The following is a 19,268-nucleotide window of genomic DNA, read 5'->3' as shown; positions in this document are numbered from 1 at the left end:
CTTGCACTATTGAAAATTACTTTAATTCAGCATCTGTATCACTTCTCTCTTTCTAATTCATGGGATTTAATTTCACTTTTGTGGAGGGAACTTTTAGTCAAGGGTATGCAGCATGTGGGAATGGGATGTGAAGAAATACAGCCGGAGCCAAGGCTGACAGAAGTCAGAGGATGAACAGTGCTGTGGTGTCTGAGTTTCAGTTATTTAAAATAAGAAATGAAATTTAGTAAGTATCAGAACTTTGCATAGATTCACATAGAATGTTCCTGGAAAGTTTTGTGCATTGTCAAAATTGATGGAAACAGGGAAACGTTTTTAGTTTGTTTGTTTGTTGTTATTGTTTTTAAAGCAGTCATCAAAACTTAGTTTTCTCTTTGGTACTCACAAATCCCTCAAACTAACCTGTCAGCCATTTCCTCAAAACTGAGACAAAGAATCTCAAGATGAAGAGAATGCTATGAAGACAGTAAAACAGGAGGTGAAATATGTCAGGTACAGACAAGAACTTTAAAGCGCCACATGGGAAGTTTTTTTCGTACTGTTGGCAGTGAGAGGAAGTTATCAGAAAATTGTGTTGCACCTGCTTTTGATTACAGGGCTGATGATGACTGCTTAAGTGAGTTGTATTTGAATGTTATTTGTTTTTACTTGATAGAAGCTTCCAATCTGTCCTGTACTACAGTCACAATAAATGTGGAGCTCCTTGGAAACACTGCTGTCCAGCTTAGCCATATTCTGACCTATACAATTTGAGTGACACAAAGTATGTCACTACATTTCAATCTTTTCTGTGCTGCACATGTATTATGTACTGTATGTGGTTCCTCTTTCAGGTTGAAGACCTAGACTTCTCCAGTCTTCTGCACTGTGTGGTGGAAGTGGAGGATTATAATGATCATGCTCCTGTCTTTATCCCACACTTTTTGTCACTCGCTCCACTACCTGAGGACCTCTCTGTGGGAACCAGTGTGGCCCGTTTGGTAGCCAGTGACTCTGATTCAGGCCAGAACCGAGAAATCACCTATAGCCTATCAGAGGACTCCGATCCTGAAGGTCTGTTTACTATTGACCAGTCCGGGGTACTCTCAGTGGCTCGGCCCCTGGACCGGGAGAGGATACCCCAGCACCACTTGGTTGTCGTAGCAACTGATCATGGGGTTCCACCTCTAATAGGCAGTGCAACTGTTCAGCTGCCTTTATTGGATGTTAATGACAACGGACCAGAGTTTGAGGCAGCATACACTCCGATAGTCTTTGAGAATGTGGCTGGACCACAGGTAGGCTCATTTGGATTTGATTTTATGTAACATGTGCCATACTGATTCATGCTATTACTTTGAAAAGGGAATAAGTTAGCGGGGAGAAAAAAGATGATACATTTTTGGGGTTGTAGATGAAAAAATCTGCATTCCCTTGTCCTCTCCCTCTTTGTTTAGGTAGTAAGGTTGAACCAAACATCAACCCTCCTCCGAGCTGTGGACCAGGACTCTCCAGAGAATGGCCCACCGTTTCACTTCACTGTCCCCTCTGAGTATCGCCACAGCAATGATTTCTACCTTCAGGACAACCTAAATGGCACGGCAACACTGACAGCTCTGAGGACATTTGACCGCGAGCGGCAGAAAGAGTTTCTCATTCCTATTATAATGAGTGACAGTGGTCGTCCAGCCAAGACGGTGACCAGCACCTTGACTGTGACCATCGGTGACCAAAATGATCATGCACATGTGGCAGGGGAGAAGAAAATTTTCATCAATAGTCACAGAGGTGAGAAAGTCATCTCCATCATTTGGTTGTTGTTTCACAAATATACAAAAAACAAAGTTAAACTCTGGACTATATAGACAAATCTAACCAATGAAAAAAATTGCTTTTTATCTACATTTTCAAGCACATTTTGAACTTTGCCCTTAAAGTATTCTCATTGTAGATAAAACTGATGCTCTCAACCAGTTAATTTCCAATTAGTGTGCAGTAATTAAACACATTGAAACACACCATTTTTTTTTGTTTTTCATCGATGCTTCAACCCACCTATTGTCACTACATTATGATTGTCTGCTTGATCTGTGTTTAGTCAGAATGATGCCCACGGTGCTTTTGCTAGGGCTACAAAGGCAAGTCATTGCTTAGTATGATGTACAGTTAATCACAGTTATAATAAAAAACCCATTGCATACATGGCTCCCAAACATCCTCATACTAGGGTATCTAAACTCAGACTGACAGGGAATCTCAGATTTGATTTCCAAAAAGCCTGCACATAATTGTGTCAGGTTTGTATAAGATCCAGAACGTGCGGTTTTGTCAATTAATTAAGTAAGGTATTAGAAGTATGACATACTGCCAACTCTACAATCAGATGAAGTATTTGCGTCTCTTCTTGTCCAACACTAAAAGCCTTGCTTGCTTTCTGTTGATAGTGGTACTTTCAAATACTTTCACTTAAATTGCCATAAATATAGCATGATATTGTCACTGGCTGCCATTAAAAGCTATAAATTCCTACAGTTTATGTCACTGATGTCCTGCTTTTCCTCAAAGTTTTCTGGTAAAGGTAAACAATAGTATAAAATCCAACATATCAAGTTTGGCCTTTAAATCTTGAAGGGTATCCTCTGAATAATTCCTACATGGTTTAGAGTGTGAGTTACTGGAAGAGAGAAAGTAATGGCAATAACAGTTCTTTCTGCTTGGTTATAATCATTGTGTGTTCAAAAAGCATTTCTTGTTATGCATTTCTTTCCGATGCCAAGCATCTGCAGTGTCATGTGTTGGTTCTACTGAAGGAAATGGTGAATAAAGCCTGAGGAAGGTACACTCAGGGCTTTCATTTCTATCAGCTTTCTTCATTGCTAGTGTATTTTGTGTGTTTGTCATGTTGTGTTGAGATTTTCAAGGATCTTAACCTTTACAGGTTTTTATTATACTTCACACTTGGACGTGGCAAGACACATTGTAGCACATGAATTAAAAGCTAATGCGGAGCAGTATCTCAAATCTCCCCAACATATCCTATGCTTCTGTATCAATCTGACATATACCGATACAAAAGCAAAGGTCATTTAAAATGTAAATTAATAAACGGATGTATTTTCTCTGTTTTAGGCCGTATGCCAACTACTGTACTTGGGAAGGTCTATTCTCCTGACCCTGATGATTGGGACAACAAGACATATGTTTTTGAAGGACATGTTCCAAGGTAAATAAAGGCAAATTCGTTCATGGGTTGGCGGTTCCTAATTAGACATGTATCACAAAGTATGTAAAAATAGTGTCAGTGGTTCTCTTTTCAAATGATAACTAATATCTTGACATTGTTAAAACATGACTTTCTTACTGAAGTAGGCACAAATACCAAATAAGTCTTTGAAGCAGTGCACTATACATTTTTATGTTATGTTAGAGATAAAACATGTTTTCCAGCAACTGAAACAACTATAATCGAAGCATATTTTAACTGAAATACAGATTGTTTTTGGGTCATTTAGCAGACAGACTTAGCTGGCAGTTAAATGCTGATGAATAGAAGAAGTACAATGATAGAAGTCAGCAACATATTGTTTGTTTGCTTTTTTCCTCTCGATTAAATGTCTTTGTTACTTTTCGTATTGATAAAGGGAAAAAAAATAAAGTTGCAAATTATGACACAAGTTACAACACATGATTATTACACATTGTTATGTTCATCCATTGAGCATAGATAATTGGACAAATACATGATGCATACAGAACGAGAATGGGAAAGGTCTTGGTGATCATCTCTACAGTACCTACAGATAGGGAAAAAAAACTTTACATACACTTGCAAAGATCATGTATATCATGGAAGTCTTGAATTTCCAGTGACTTCAATAACTACATTTTTTGTGATGAAATCATTGAAACACACACAAAAAATAATGAACTTTTTTTTTTTGTTATAGATTTATTATAGGTCTTCTGAACCAATGACAAAATCTGCTGGGTAAAAAATATGCACACAGCAACCTGAATTTTCAGTTTTGGTGATGGAGAAAGTCAGACTTCTCTGAGCCAATTTAAATAGGGCACATTAGGTGGGCTCATTAGACTCAGCCACAAAAACTACAGTGGGAAAGTCTGAGGAGCTCAGCAAAGATCTGAAAAAGGTGCAATGGTGCAAACAGGTGTTTGTAAATGTAAAGTGCAATGGTATGGTTTTGTCACTGCCACGATCAGGAAGACCATATTTTCAGAAGAACTATAATAAATCTAACAAAAAACCAAAATAAAAAGTGATTGCTTTCTCTCTTTTTTGTGACAGAGATGCATGTGTTTCAATTATTCCATCACAGAAATTTAAGTGTTGTAGGAATCAATGGAAACTCAAGATGGCCATGATATAAATGGTCTTAACAAGTGTATGTAAACTTTTATTCTCGTCTGTCTGTGTGTGTGTTTTTGAATGCAAGCTGTGCATCTATCCATCCATCACTTAGCTCTAGTTGCTTATCCTGTGGAGGATTGCAGCTGGGAAGGAGCCAATCCCAGCCGACATTGGGCGAGAGGCGGGGTACACCTTAGGCAAGTCACCAGCTCATTGCAGGGCTAATGCAAAGAGACAGACAAGCATGCATACTCACACCTATGTCCATTTTAGAAATAGTGATTAACATAGTATCCATGTTTTTAGACTGGAAGGAAAGAAAAGACCTAAGCACTCAGAGGGAGAACATGCAAATTAGACATAAAGGTACTGTCAACCTCCAAGTTCCAAACCAAGGACCGTCTGCTAATCACTGTGCCAACAGTTATAAGGTGAAAGAACAAATATTTCCTTGTTAAACAGGTCCTTCAATATCATCGTTCTTGCTCTTACCAAGTTTTAGCACACAATTTACTTCTGGTTAATTTCCAATTACTTATGCCATATTGATGACCATTTAGCGTGACAGGGACTCATGTTAGACATCTGACTGACCTGTTCTAGCACAGGATTTCTAATTGGTATATCCCCTTCTGTCTGAGTTACAAAAAAGTCAGTATTGAAAAGGGTTCCACCAGCTTCTTCTCCACTGCTACCCTAGCAAAAGTGAAGTTATATGGAGGTTTGATTTAGATAGCTGACTGAGGGATGAGGCACAATGGCACCAATCTGTTCTTGGGCATCCCAGCTCACCCTCTTCCACTGCTGCATATAATTGTATTGTATTCAAAGATAACTTCCTATCCACCGTAGAACACTGCTCAAGGGGGCAATGAAAATCAGAGGAAGTATTTGTGTTATGTAAATAATGTGAAGCAGTACTCTAGATAAATTATATAACACATATGCACCCCATCAGCTTCAAAATGTTTATCTTTACTACACAATTGCAGACAGTTTTGACCAGTTGAGAATGTTATCATTTTTTTTGCGGATAAGAAGTGGCAGATTCAGGGTCATTATATTTTCTATGTCTGTTGTGATCATAATTACATTAGTCCAGATAGGAGTCATTCAAAGAACCACCATATCCTAATAGTCACTGGGCTCTATGACAGCAGTAAAATATGATCCATGTTTAAAAGAAACTAAGGCTCCTTTTGCCCCAAAGCTATGCTTCGAATACTGATGTGAACCCTGATGGTTGATGCTAGAAGTTCCAGTGCCAGAGCACACATCAGAGGAAAGATGTGGCAGCTCTTTCTGTTTGGGTGTAAAAGTTTAAGAAGGACAGACACCCTCAGTACAACTTTATCCATTTATGATATGAACTACAAATCACAAACTGGCGCAAGAATTTGCAGACATTCCCACCGAACTCTACAGAATGTTTTCTGTGCATCCAGAGAGAAAGCCAGTAGCAGTTCAGTGCTGTTTCTTCTTTGCCTTGCAAAATGTAACAACCTATTGTCTACTGCACCTTGATGGATCCCACCAGATCTGATGTGGAGAACATACTGTGTTTTATTTGTTTGCACTCGTGAAGGCTCATGTACACGGTTGTCCTGAAGCCATCACTGACCTAACTCTTTCGATTTCCTGAAGTCTTTATTGCTTAATGATGGACGATGGACCAGTGCTGCTTGGAATGATCTGCTGAACATTATGTTAAACAAACCTGATGCAGATCATTCCATTACACTTAGCTTTCATGCCACAAGCAATGTTGCGTTTCCCATTAAATCTTACCGCATACTGTCTACATTATCTGTTTTGTTGTTGTGAATGATTTATACATTGCAATAATGCAAAGCAGCAGTACCTCTAAGTGAAATGTCCATCTTCTCACGAATTTTTCCCTATTACCTCATAATGCTCCTCAGACTGATCCTTAAATTTCTAATTCACTCCTTTCCTTGTTCTTCCTTTTTTTGTTAATGTGTTCTCTATTATCTAACTATTAAATATGGTTGTTATGGTCTCCTTTTGAAAATGTTCTCCTTGAGACTTCCCCTTGCCAAAACTGACAATGAGCTGATACATTTTTCACTTCCACACACTTAAACACATGCACAGACCAAAAATCCACAATCAGTGATACTCTAGCACCCCACAACACTGTAGTCTTTATCTTCCAAGCTGTGCTGAACTCAAAATGACAGACTTTTTTCCTTTCTCTCTGAAAGTCAAAATTCAGTCTGTATAAAGGACGGGATGTATTAACATTACATCCCAGCTCTCATCTCCCGGTGTTTCACTCCTAAGTTGAGTTCAGAATAACAGTGGGTGATCTCACTATCTTATATCGAGGACCATCTTAATCTGGCACATGCTTTTCAGAGAAATTATACAGATCATTAAGGGCACTATAAGTAAGATTTTTTTAGCCCTTGATCTGTATTTGCAGGGAACTTATTGACATAAATAGAATTTTGTTTGCAGAAAATTAAGACTGTGATGCAGTAGGAAAGACTACCAGTTAGAAAGACCTCCATAAGGAGAATCAAGGCATAGCTCAGCAATAGAACTTTGGGCCCAGTGTGGGATCCTTATTCTTAGACTTAAACTTTGTTTTCACTTGTCAATTTATGTTTTCACTTACTGTTTGCTTAAGTTTAGGCACCAAAGCTATATAGTTAAGTTTTGGGAAATTACATGGTTTTGGCTAAAATTTGACCCTTTCACAACATTTTTCAAGCTTCTCCACTTTCAGGGTTACTAAAGTGACTAATCACGTCCCATCCAATGTGATTTTTGGGCTGAAAAGGAGCAGCAGCAAAACAGTAAAAGAAATGGCAAAAAAAGTGTTGCTTCAAAACATATTAATGATACATCACAAACAAATGTAATGCACAGAAAATGTGCTTTCCACCAAATTTAATTTAGAAATAGAGTTCAGTTGTGTAGAAGCATATATTTTTGAGAGCCTGTTTATCAAATCAGGTTTCAGAAATTTGAGAGTTGGAAAGCATGGGTGGTTTTACTAGATATGTAAAATTGTCTTTCATTGAGGTGAAACCTGGAATTAAGTGTTAGACCCAAGATATGATGTACACACAACAGCATGTGCTGTACAATGAGTTAATGCAGCCCTTGTCTTTACAAGTGGTTTATTATTTGATTTGCCAAGGTTCTGCCTTGGATTTCCTTTCTAATTAAACTTGAATGAGCTCATTTACTGTACAAGGGGAGCGTGGCGACAAGGACCAAGTAAAATGGCTTCTTTTGCCTATTAAACAGTCTCATTTTTCCCCTTGCCTCCCTCTCCCTAATGCATCGTCTCGGCTCACTTTCTATTATTGAAGGCAACCGATTAGCAGAAACCAGAGTAAACACTAATGCACAGAATAAAACATACAGCTGAGCTAGATGAGACATTATTTGTATAAGTCTATTTTCATCTTTGACAGTTGGATCAGGTAAACAGACAACTGGATGGGAAAAAGTGTTTACCCTTGTTGAACCTCCATATCACATGATCAGAGACACAACTGCATTGTACTAGTATGCATAATAAATAAAACTGGTTGCAACAATGGGGCTGCATAGTGGCTCGGTGGTTAGCATTTTGGCCTTGCAGTTAGGAGATCCCTGGTTTGTGTCCTGACCTGGACCTGAGATCTTTCTGCATAGAGTTTGCATGTTCTCCCTGTGCATGCATGGGTTTTCTCCAGGTTCCTCGACTTCCTCCAACAGTTCAAAAATATGCTAAGGCTAACTGGTGATTCCAACTCCATAGGTGTGAATGTGAATTTCCTTATTTGTCTCTCTGTATATGCCTGTGGTAGACTGGTAATCTGTCTAGAGTGTCCCCTGCCTTTACCCTAAGTCAACTGGGATAGACTCCAGTCTCTCTGTGACCCTAATGAGGATTAAGCGGTGTACAGATAATGGATGGATGGATGGGTTACAATAATATTTTTTGTTCTCTAAAGGATATACACTATATTGCCAAAAGTATTCACTCACCCATCCAAATAATCAGAATCAGGTGTTCCAATCACTTCCATGGCCACAGGTGTATAAAATCAAGCACCTAGGCATGCAGACTGCTTTTACAAACATTTGTGAAAGAATGGGTCACTCTCAGGAGCTCAGTGAGTTCCGGCGTGGAACTGTGATAGGATGCCACCTGTGCAACAAATTCAGTCATGACATTTCCTCGCTCCTAAATATTCCATAGTCAACTGTCAGCTGTATTATAAGAAAGTGGAAGTGTGTGGGAACGACAGCAACTCAGCCACCAAGTGGTAGGCCACGTAAACTGACGGAGTGGGGTCAGCGGATGCTGAGGCGCATAGTGCGAAGAGGTCGCCAACTTTCTGCAGAGTTAATAGCTACAGACCTTCAAACTTCATGTGGCCTTCAGATTAGCTCAGGAACAGTGCTTCAGCAGAGAGCTTCATGGAATGGGTTTCCATGGCCGAGCAGCTGCATCCAAGCCATACATCACCAAGTGCAATGCAAAGCGTGGGATGCAGTGGTGTAAAGCACGCTGCCACTGGACTCTAGAGCAGTGGAGACGCCTTCTCTGGAGTGACGAATTGCGCTTCTCCATCTGGCAATCTGATGGATGAGTCTGGATTTGGTGGTTGCCAGGAGAACGATGCTTGTTGGACTGCATTGTGCCAAATGTAAAGTTTGGTGGAGGGGGGATTATGGTGTGGGGTTGTTTTTCAGGAGCTGGGCTTGACCCCTTAGTTCCAGTGAAAGGAACTCTCAATGCTTCAGCATACCAAGACATTTTGGACAATTCCATGCTCCCAACTTTGTGGGAACAGTTTGGAGCTGACCCCTTCCTCTTCCAACATGACTGTGCACCAGTGCACAAAGCAAGGTCCATAAACACATGGATGGCAGAGTCTGGTGTGGATGAACTTGACTGACCTGCACAGAGTCCTAACCTCAACCTGATAGAACACCTTTGGGATGAATTAGAGAGGAGACTGAGAGCCAGGCCTTCTGGTCCAACATCAGTGTGTGACCTCACAAATGTGCTTCTAGAAGAATGGTCAAAAATTCCCATAAACACACTCCTAAACCTTGTGGACAGCCTTCCCAGAAGAGTTGAAGCTGTTATAGCTGCAAAGGGTGGACCAACTTCACATTGAACCCTATATATATATATATATATATATATATATATATATATATATATATATATATATATATATATATATATATATATATATATATATATATATATATATATGTATCTTTACTAGAGGCACATCAGCTAGAGCTACAATGTTCTGCCTTTCAACAGATGAAACCGGATAATACCTCACTTTCCCATGGACAGTTGACCAGTCAGAGCAGACTGGGCTTTTTAGGGAGGAGGCATTTAAAGAGACAGCAGCTAACACAGAAGGTCTTGAGACAGAGGACAAAAGTTGCAGTAATGTGCAGTATGAAAGAAATGTTTTCTTGCTTATTCGTTTTTAAGAATAACGCATGTAAACATACTCTGTTAGACTCAAAATATGCAAACTTTAAGTCAGCTTTAAGGCTATCAACTTGCTTTTAGGGACTTATCAAGTTGGCTTTTGGTTAAACATTTGACAATGTATAGGTTAGTAAGTGTGACAGGTGAAACATCTTCCATGTAGAGAGGCAACGTTGTATGAATTACTGCAAAGTCATCTAAATGTAGTTTTTTTTAAACTGGTGTGGGTGTTTGTTTGCTTGTTCTTTCCCTCAGTTACTTCATTCTGAACAAGCGAACAGGTTTTCTGATCATCAAGGAAAACGCCCCACCTGGCCCCTACCAGTTCCAGGTCCGTGTGTCTGATGGAATTTGGCCAGACGCTGTCTCTACCGTGACTGTACATGTGAGGGAGCTGCGAGATGATGCCATCTACAACTCAGGGTCTCTTCGCCTGGCAGGTAAGATTGACTCTCTCTATCTCAAAATAATCTCTGTTCTGAATAGTCAATCAGAATAAGAATGATTTATTGTCAAATAGGTTTACACGTACAAGGAATTTCACTTGGTGTATTTGTGCAAAAAATAACGGTAGAACTGTAACTGTAAAAGTGCTGACAGCTGTAGTTACAAAACTGATTCTTAGCTATCTTGTTAAATAAAACTGTAAAAAAGAACTCTAAATGTGCAAAAGTATAATAATGATCATATTTAAAAGCTATGCGTAATTGTAACTATAGAGTTAATGTCTATGGTAGGGGCAGAGAGGCAGTGTCACTGTGGGTCTCTGGCCTTGTGAAAAATGCTTACTGCTGTAGGATGAAGCTATTCTTATGTCATGAAGTTCTGGTCCTGATGGGCCGCAACCTCCTGCCATAGGGGAGGGACTCAAACAGTTTTTATCCAAGGTGGGAGGGGTCGGCCACAATCTTCCCAGCTAGCTTTAATGTCCAGGAGGTGAACAGGTCCTGGAGGGATGAGAGATTATAGTTTTTCACCTTTACAGCTGAGCGGATGATACACAGCATACCAGATGGCAATGGAGGAAGTGAGGTTGGACTGAGTTATGGAGGTGTAGATGTGAACCATCATTGTCTATGGCAGGTTGAATTTCATCAGCTGCTGCAGGAAGACCATCCTCTGCTGAACCTTATTGACGAGAGAGCTGGTGTTCAGCTGCCACTTGAGGTTCTGAGTGATGATGGTGCCCAGGAACCGGCAGTGCTCCAGGAGCCTGACAGACTGCCGACTGGAGGTGCAACTGTTGGTGTACAAGGATAAGAGCAGCAGAAAAAGGATGCAGCCTTGTGGTCATCATGAGCTGACGGTTTGGGAGTCTGAAACATGTTTTCCCAGCTTCATCTGCAGCCTTCTGTCAGACAGGAAGTCAGTGATTCACCTGTAGGTAAAGTCGGGCACATGCAGCTGGGTGAGCTTATCCTGCAGCAGAGTTGGGACGATTGTATTAAAAGCAGAGCTGAAATCCACAGAAAGGATCCTGGTGTCGGTTCATGCAGAGTCCAGATGCTGGAGGATTAGAGCTATGTTGGCTGCATCATCTACAGACCTGTTGGCTCTGTAGGTGAACTGCAGGGCGTCCAGGAGATGATCTATGATGGATTTGAGATGGGATTAAACAAGGCTCTCAAATTACTTAATCACCGCAAAGGTCAGTGTGACGGGTTTGTAGTTGTTCTGTCAAGTGATATTTGGCTTCATTGGGAAAGGAATGATGGTGGAGGTCTTGAAGCAGGCTGGTGCATGGAAAGTCTTCAATGCAGTATTGAAAATATCCATGAACACTGAAAATAGTTGGTCAGTGCATTGCTTCAAGGTGGATGGAGACACAAAATCCAGCCTGGCTACTTTGCAAGGGTTCTGTCACTAGAAGACTCTGTTGACATCTCTCTCCAGGATGATGAGATGAGTCTCTGCAGTGGTGGAAGACAGGGGGGTTTGAGTTTATGGTTGCTGATGGTTGAAGTCATTGGGGATGGGTTCAGGACTGTCCTATTGTCTATTAAAATGACAGAAGAACTTGTTCATGTTTTTTGCGCAGGTTGTTAATGAAGTGGGCAGCTTTTGGTTTGTAGTTGGTGATCTGTCTGAGCCCTTTCCATACAGAAGCAGAGCCGAGCAATGGTGTTGAAACTTCTCAGAATACTGTCAATTACTGTCCCTCACAGCCCTGCTAAACCTGTACTTTAGTTCCTTAAACCTGTCTCTATCTCCAATCCTAAACATCTCATCCTTCTCCAATCTTAACTGCCTGAGTTTAGCTGTGAACCAGGGTTTGTCGTCATTATAACTCACCCTGGTGCGCAATGGTACACAACAGTCCTCACAGAAGCTAATATAGGATGTTACAGCCTCTGTGTATTCATTTAGACTTTTGGAAGCAGTCCACATCCCTATCAGTACAGTCCCAGCACGCCTGTTGATCATCCACAGCCCCATTATTCCACTGTTTTGATGTCCTCACAACAGATTTAGAGAATTTTAATTTCTGTCTGTATGTGAGATTCAGGTGGACCATGACATGGTCAGAGTGTCCAAGTGCAGCGCAGAGCATGGCATGGTTGGCCCTGGTGTCTGTAGTATAACAGTGATCCAAAATGTTCTCTCCGGTGGGGCATTTAATAAATTTTCTTTATTTAGAGAGTTTGTGGGTGAGGTTGTCTTTGTTAAAGTCACTGGGGACAATAACTAAGGAATCCAGATATATCCTTTCCACACAGTATCTAGTGGGTGTGCATGCACTGTTCCTCATGAATGTTTGCCTTTGGTGGAATGCAAACACCAACCAGTATTTTTTTCATTCATTCATTCAACCTTCATGTAAGTCTCAAGGAATCACTGAGGGCATTTACAATCATTTACATATGTCGAGAGTACAGTCAACAGGACAAAAAGGCAGCACTCAACAAGACAACAAAGAAAGAGCACTGTTAAAAACAGTCACATTCATAATCAGTTTTCTGCAAGATGTTCCAACTATGTGCAGCTGAAAAGCTAAAAACAGTTTTGCCAACTGTGTAGGCACATGGGACTTCAAGTCTTATCCAACTGCTTGAAGTTGGATAGTTATTTTAGGGTGAATTTTACAACTTATGTATTGTGGGCCACAATTTGTGGCATTTTGCCAATCAGTGTTTTATAGATAAACAGAAACCAATGCCCATCTTGCCTTACTGTTAGAGGTGGCCAGCCAACTTTTTTTATACAATAGGCAATGATGAGTGGAATAGTTGTCACAGATAATGAATCTGAGGGGTGAGTGAGCAAATTCATTGAAGACAAGACAATGTGTGATTAATTCTGTAAGTGACATGAAGTTATTAGTTTGAACATTGAATAGATGCGTAAGAAGTATGCTGATCTCCTCTGTAGAACTAAAATCACTGGTAATATGTTAAAACTGCCTTTGCCTTATAACTTATAGTTTAGTTTTACGGTGTTTCATTTGCTTAGTTGTATCAATTTTGCTTTGACATTCATATGAAGGTACTTGATCTCTTGAGTTATGCCCTTCCAAGCACAGTGTAACCAGCTCACAGCTGTTGCTAACATCACTTGCTTTCATTCTGCCTGCCATCTCTCTGATCGATGGTCTTTAACATTTACACTATTGTGGCAACAAGTAGACCTATAACAATATCAATTTAGGATAATGTCTGCTGATAATAGAGTACTGGAAAATGTGGTTATTATTTGCAGACTTTTCTCCAGTCATAGAAAATTAATGAGTGCTGATTACTTTTTTGCCCTAGTTGCTTGCAGTGACTGTTACACACTATGTTAAATATGTTTTTTTAGCAAAAGATTACACCCAATTATTAATTCCTCTTCCCTGACTCATGGGATCTCAGTTGTTGTTGGGGCACACAGGGAAAAGCCTGTTTCCATTGCTTATGCTAGCAAAATAATTAGTCGATGTTTTGCTCAGCAAGCACATTCTCCCTACATGTTCTGCAGCATCCATCATTACCTGATGTACAGCACACACTCTGTCTGCGCAGAATTAAATTTGCTTTAGAGAAATGGGACATGGCTGAAGGATTTTTATGATTTCAGAGATATTGAAATAGAAGCAGACTGAGAGGCCAGCGGATGCTCTACAAAGACGAGATGAGAACAGAGAGAGAGGAAGTGGGGAAGGAAAGGGTGGAAGTGAGAGTCAAGCCTCATATGAGTAGATAAAAGGATTTTCTTCTCATTCTAAAAGGGGACTGAGGTAAATTAATGTGCACCAAACCCAGAGACGATGTGGTGGATAACAACTGGCACACAAATTTTAATATTTGTGTGGGGGGAAATTAATTCATGTGCAAAATGTGGACTAGGAAATGTGTGCTTAATATGAATAATGGAAATCAAAATGAGAAAGAAAAACTGCTACGTTAATTTGCTTTCAGTTTTCTTATTTGTTATAAAAACTTGCATTTTTTTTCATCCATTTGACTTAGATTATTAAGGTTAGGTTTGTCAACAACTGTTACTTTTTTACCTGTGGTGGTCATTTCCTCGAAGACTTTTTAAGTGCTGTGCTCTGCTGTCATCAATGGGCTGTTAACTGCTGAGTGTATTGATTTAATAGGTCTTGGTTGTAACAGAGGGACTTAAATTGAGAGCCAGAGAGCAGGAGTGTCAGACACTACTGTGAATACACTGTCAAAATCACACAAATGCTTTTAACCTGCAGTTCAGCATTCAGCAAACTCACAAAAAATGTTGCGTCTGCGGTTTCACAACAAAATTTAATATCAAGGATTAATGACTCTCAGATCATCCTGAGGTGCAGACAAGCTACTAAAACAGAGGTGTGTGTGTGTGTTTGAGGAGGATATGTAACAGTAGCCATTTCCAGGATTTTATTTTACCATGTGGGGCTTTGGAGTAAACACTCTCATTGATTCTCAGTCTCGGGGATTATGAAAATATTCTACTTATAGCATTACTTACACCCTCCTTGACATTCTAAATCCCATTTCAAGAACAAATGTGGAATGCAGTAAGGACGCACAAAGAAAGCACTAGTTAAATCTGCCTTGCTGAGATTAAGCCTGCCTCTCACTCTCCCTCTCTCTTTCTCCATATTGATGGAAAGGTAAAAAAAAAAAAATGTAGTAAACAAAAAGTCCTTGAGATGTCCACATAACAAAAGCTGAGAGTGAAATGCTCTTGGGAAAGCAATCTGAAACACGAGCACATACACTGCATACGGCAGACTAACACAGTTTACATGGTTTTGTCTGATTTTATAATCTATTCCTGTAAAGAGATTGTCCTTTCGCGGAAGATGCAGTGCTGAAGTGCTACGAGAATAATTCTTTATCTCTCTTTTCACATCCGTCTGCCCTCCAGGGTACATGCTTTGTGGAATCAATATGTAGAAACTTGGAAAAATATATTAGTTGGGGATTGTAAGTGAGATACCTGGGACTGCCCTCACCTCCCTTACTAATCTAACACGAGTCATCACTAACCCTGGATCTCTCCAGGCACGGGACTATGATGTTGCATTTCTGACCCATTTTTGTTCCATTATCTGGATGTACCCCACCAGGGGCATTTCAGTAGCAGAACGATTTGTCCCCGTGATTCTTTTGATTTGCTGATTAGATCATTTTTCCTTTTTTTTTTTTTTTTGTGCTTCTACTGTTTGTAAGACGGCTACGGAGTTTAATCAGTTCTTTCTTTCTGGATGCCACTTGTTACGATGGCAATGCGCTAATGTGGCATACAATCAGGAGACTTCACAATGTGTTTTAATTAGGAAAACTGATGCTGCTTTATGCCATTTCTGTGTTTGACCACATGCTGGTTTGATCTGCTGTGTGTCATCAAAAATAGGCCAGGTGTGTGTTTTTAGGAGAACAGAGTAGAGAGGTGCTTCTAGATGTTTCTGAAAGGTATTGCGGCCCATCTGGTGAAATTACAGGCATTGTCTAGAGTGGTAATGCAGCAGCCTCTGGTGTGTCTCAAGGGTTATAAAGCCCCTGTGGCTGTTGGTTTATGAGCCCAGCATGTTCCATAAAAAGAACTATTAAAATGCAACTATGAATAGCACGTTTTTCATTTCGTTTTGTCTGTCTGCTCGATAAACCAGATAAAATAATGGAGAAAGGTGTTAAGATGCCATACTGTACACAACTCTAGTAAGAAATGTGCCACATTGACTTTCAGTATTGGATTATGACTGAAAGCAGTTATTTCCCTTACAAATCAGAGGAGCTGGAGGAGCTTCCAGAAGTTTCAAACAATAAACCTGATAATACTGTAATATCAACTCTACTCTGGATTGAAGAACATACATGTACATCCATAAACTGGATGTATGGAGTTTGAATGATTTTGGTATTTATCAAGCAGAAAGATTCAACAGTGGTAAAAACAATGGTAACAAGGTGCATTACAGGAAATGTAGGATCGAGGCTTTTTGGAGCTTCCTCTGATGAAATACAGTGCCTGTCCAAAAAAAAAAAGTTGCCACCTAGATTTACCTAAGCAAATTAGTAAAAGACTTCCATTTGATAATTACTGCAGTGATGAATATGTTTCAGCAGGCAACAACTTATTTAACCCTAGCTGATGCAGTGAGGAGCTTCTCATTTCTTAAACAATCATGTTGGAAGACTAACTAACCATAACCATCTAACCATTTCTTTATTTCTTTTCTTTACAGTTAATGAGTTAATATATGTGAAAAAAACAACACCCATCAAAATTTCTCAGTAGACAATACTTAAACTGATTGATTTGTCTGGACCAAGAGTTTGGGATATTTCCATATGCAATAAATTCTCAGCCTGCTGCAAGCATCAGTGTGTAGCCCAAAACTTGTGTCCTTGCACTTGTAGCAGTAGTGCACATGCTGAGCAGCAGTGTGCATGTGTAGAACAGGCAGAGGCAGATCTACGGCAGTTGTATAGAACAAAAGTGAATTTGGAAGTCAGATAATAATAGCTATGCCACCATGGTTTCCGCAGCTGTTCGTGTGCCCATCTGCAAGGAACTATAGTCAGGGATTAAGTAGGTTCCTGTAGTCATTGTTGTCAAATAGAAAACTAACTGAATCTGTTGGTGTTTTGGCTTAGCAGAGACTAAAGTTAAATCAGCATTGTTGTCTGATGTTGGACCATACAAAAAACAAGAGATTCCTTGCTGTTTCGTTAATAGCTGAGTGAGGTCCTGAAAGCAAACCATAACATCACAGTTAAGTTTGTCAGTTATACACGAGGCTGCAGAGTGGCTTGGTGGTTAGCACTTTCACCTTGTATGTAGAAGATCCCCAGTTTGCATGTTCTCTTCCCACAGTCCAAAAACATGCTGAGGATAATTGGTAACTCTAAAGGGTGTCCCCCTGCCTTCACCCTAAGTCAGCTGGAATAGACTCCCCCAACTCTAATGAGCAGTAAGCAGTGTATAGATAATGGATGGAGGGTATACAGAAGGATCTTTAGTTTCTCACATATGAAAACATGTATGACTTTATTTTAATACAAAGTTGTAAAAAAAAAAAAAAAAAACAGGGTAAGTTCCTCGGTGGACTAAGTTCTTACCTCTTTAGCAGTGTTAGTGTGTTTTGATCTTCAATATTATTGTTACTGGTGTCATTATAATTATACTTATTGTAATTTGTAATGTAAAATAGATATGTACTTTCTATCTTTACCTGTACTGAGTTAAAAAAAATAAATAAATAAATAAAAAAAATAAAAAAACACCAAATATATTTTTGAAGTAGATTTGCATGGCCACTGATGACAGCTGTATTTCACTATTTGCATCTGCTTCTCTGCAATGTTTATTTTTTGGGATGATTTTATCGAATGTCTTGCCTTTCCAAAAGAAAATTTTGAGTACTTTTCAAGCTTTCAAGAGTCTTCAAAACTTGAAAAAAAGATCCCTTGCTTGACATGGACTGAAGCACAACTTTAAAAACAGCTTCACCGTATTTTGTTCATGCTGAAGCCTTTATCTGCAGGAAGCACAGCAAGCTACAAAAAGATCAAGATGACGAATGCTCGTTGCTCGATCACTCTCTTAACAGTTTACTTCTACACGAGGAGGATATTTATTCATTTGTTACACCCTGTTTGTGTGAGATCACAAGCCTACAGGCAGGAGGGTGTCCGTGCACCGCCTCCGATGAAGCTTCTGGGAAGGAGAGAGTAGAAGTGAGTTGTGAGGTTGGATCAAAGCCAGGTGCGAAGGCTGCCACTCTGTGTTAGGAGTTACTACCCTCTCCCCCAGCCTCGTCCCTCCTGACTGTCTCTCTGTCTGCCTGTGTCCTTGTTTCTCCCCCTGGACTGACTGATGGGAGCTGACATTAGCCTCGATCCCTCACGCTGCATCCGCTGAGCTCGTTTTGAGCCCCCTGTCTTGTCTCCCAATGCCTCGGCTATGTCTCCCTCTATGAACTCTCAAATCTAATCGCTCTGCCCACCAGTTTTTATATGTGTGTTCTTTCACTTCTTTCTCTGTGAGAACCAGGTTGAGTCTCTGTATTATGATTGTGATGACATTTTTCTGATAAAGAGTGCTTTCTGGTAGTTCTAGGAATTGACCCTTAAGGTAAAGGACTGGCTCAATTGTGCATTTTTTTTGTTTGTTTGATTTTGTCCATAAGTAACAACTGCATGCCCATAGCCCTTACTGCTTCTGTCCCTGCAGGTCTTCTAAAGTTAGTTCTTTTAAACAAAAATGTTTATGTTCCTACACTGCCCCCCCCCCCCCACACACACACACACACACACATCCCCACACACACACACACACACACACACACACACACACACACACACACACACACACATCCCCACACACACAGACACACAGACACACAAAAAGAATCACCACTTGAATTTCTCTAAGCAAATAGGTACATCCTCCATTGCATAATTAATGCAGTGATTAATATGTTTCAGCAGGCAACAACTTATTTAACTCGAGATGATGCAGTGAGTAGCTTCCCATTTCTTAAACAACTGTGTCAGAAGACATATCCTGTGGTCGTGGAAAGGATGTTTCAGAAGGGTCAAATTATTGGCCTGCATCAACCAAAGAAAACAACTAAGGAGATTGCTACAACTACTGAAATCGGGTTAAGAACCGGCCAATGCATTATTAAAACCTGGAGGATACTGGTGAACCATCAACTTTGAGGAACAAATGTAATTGGAACAAACTCTTAGATGATCGTAGGAAATCAATAGATGAATTCATGGCGATGTTTAATAGTGAAAGTAAGAGCATTTCCACATGCACAATGCAAAGGGAACTCAAAGGATTGGGACTAAACAGCTGTGTAGCTCTAAGAAAATCACTGATCAGTGAGGCTAGTCAGAAAAAAAAGCTTCAATTTGCTAGGTAGCATGAAGATTGGACTCTGGAGCACTAAAAGAAGGTCATGTGGTTTGTGGAATCCAGATTTACTCTGTTCCAAAGTGATGG

At 40.0% G+C, this 19,268-nt stretch overlaps 1 protein-coding gene across 1 annotated transcript in view; it reads left to right on the top strand.

The window, feature by feature from the left end:
* Positions 1-19,268, top strand: part of LOC111563846 (neural-cadherin) — a 375,623-nt gene that overhangs the window by 203,816 nt on the left and 152,539 nt on the right. Inside the window, exons 21-24 of the mRNA XM_055010997.1 lie at positions 834-1,277; positions 1,437-1,767; positions 3,109-3,202; positions 10,089-10,273. Of these exons, the coding sequence (XP_054866972.1) occupies positions 834-1,277; positions 1,437-1,767; positions 3,109-3,202; positions 10,089-10,273 (1,054 nt within the window). The remainder of the gene's footprint in view (positions 1-833; positions 1,278-1,436; positions 1,768-3,108; positions 3,203-10,088; positions 10,274-19,268) is intronic.

The sequence above is a fragment of the Amphiprion ocellaris genome, chromosome 1 (assembly GCF_022539595.1).
Source record: "Amphiprion ocellaris isolate individual 3 ecotype Okinawa chromosome 1, ASM2253959v1, whole genome shotgun sequence".
NCBI classification, from domain to species: domain Eukaryota; kingdom Metazoa; phylum Chordata; class Actinopteri; family Pomacentridae; genus Amphiprion; species Amphiprion ocellaris.
This window is presented reverse-complemented; position numbering and strand designations above follow the sequence as displayed.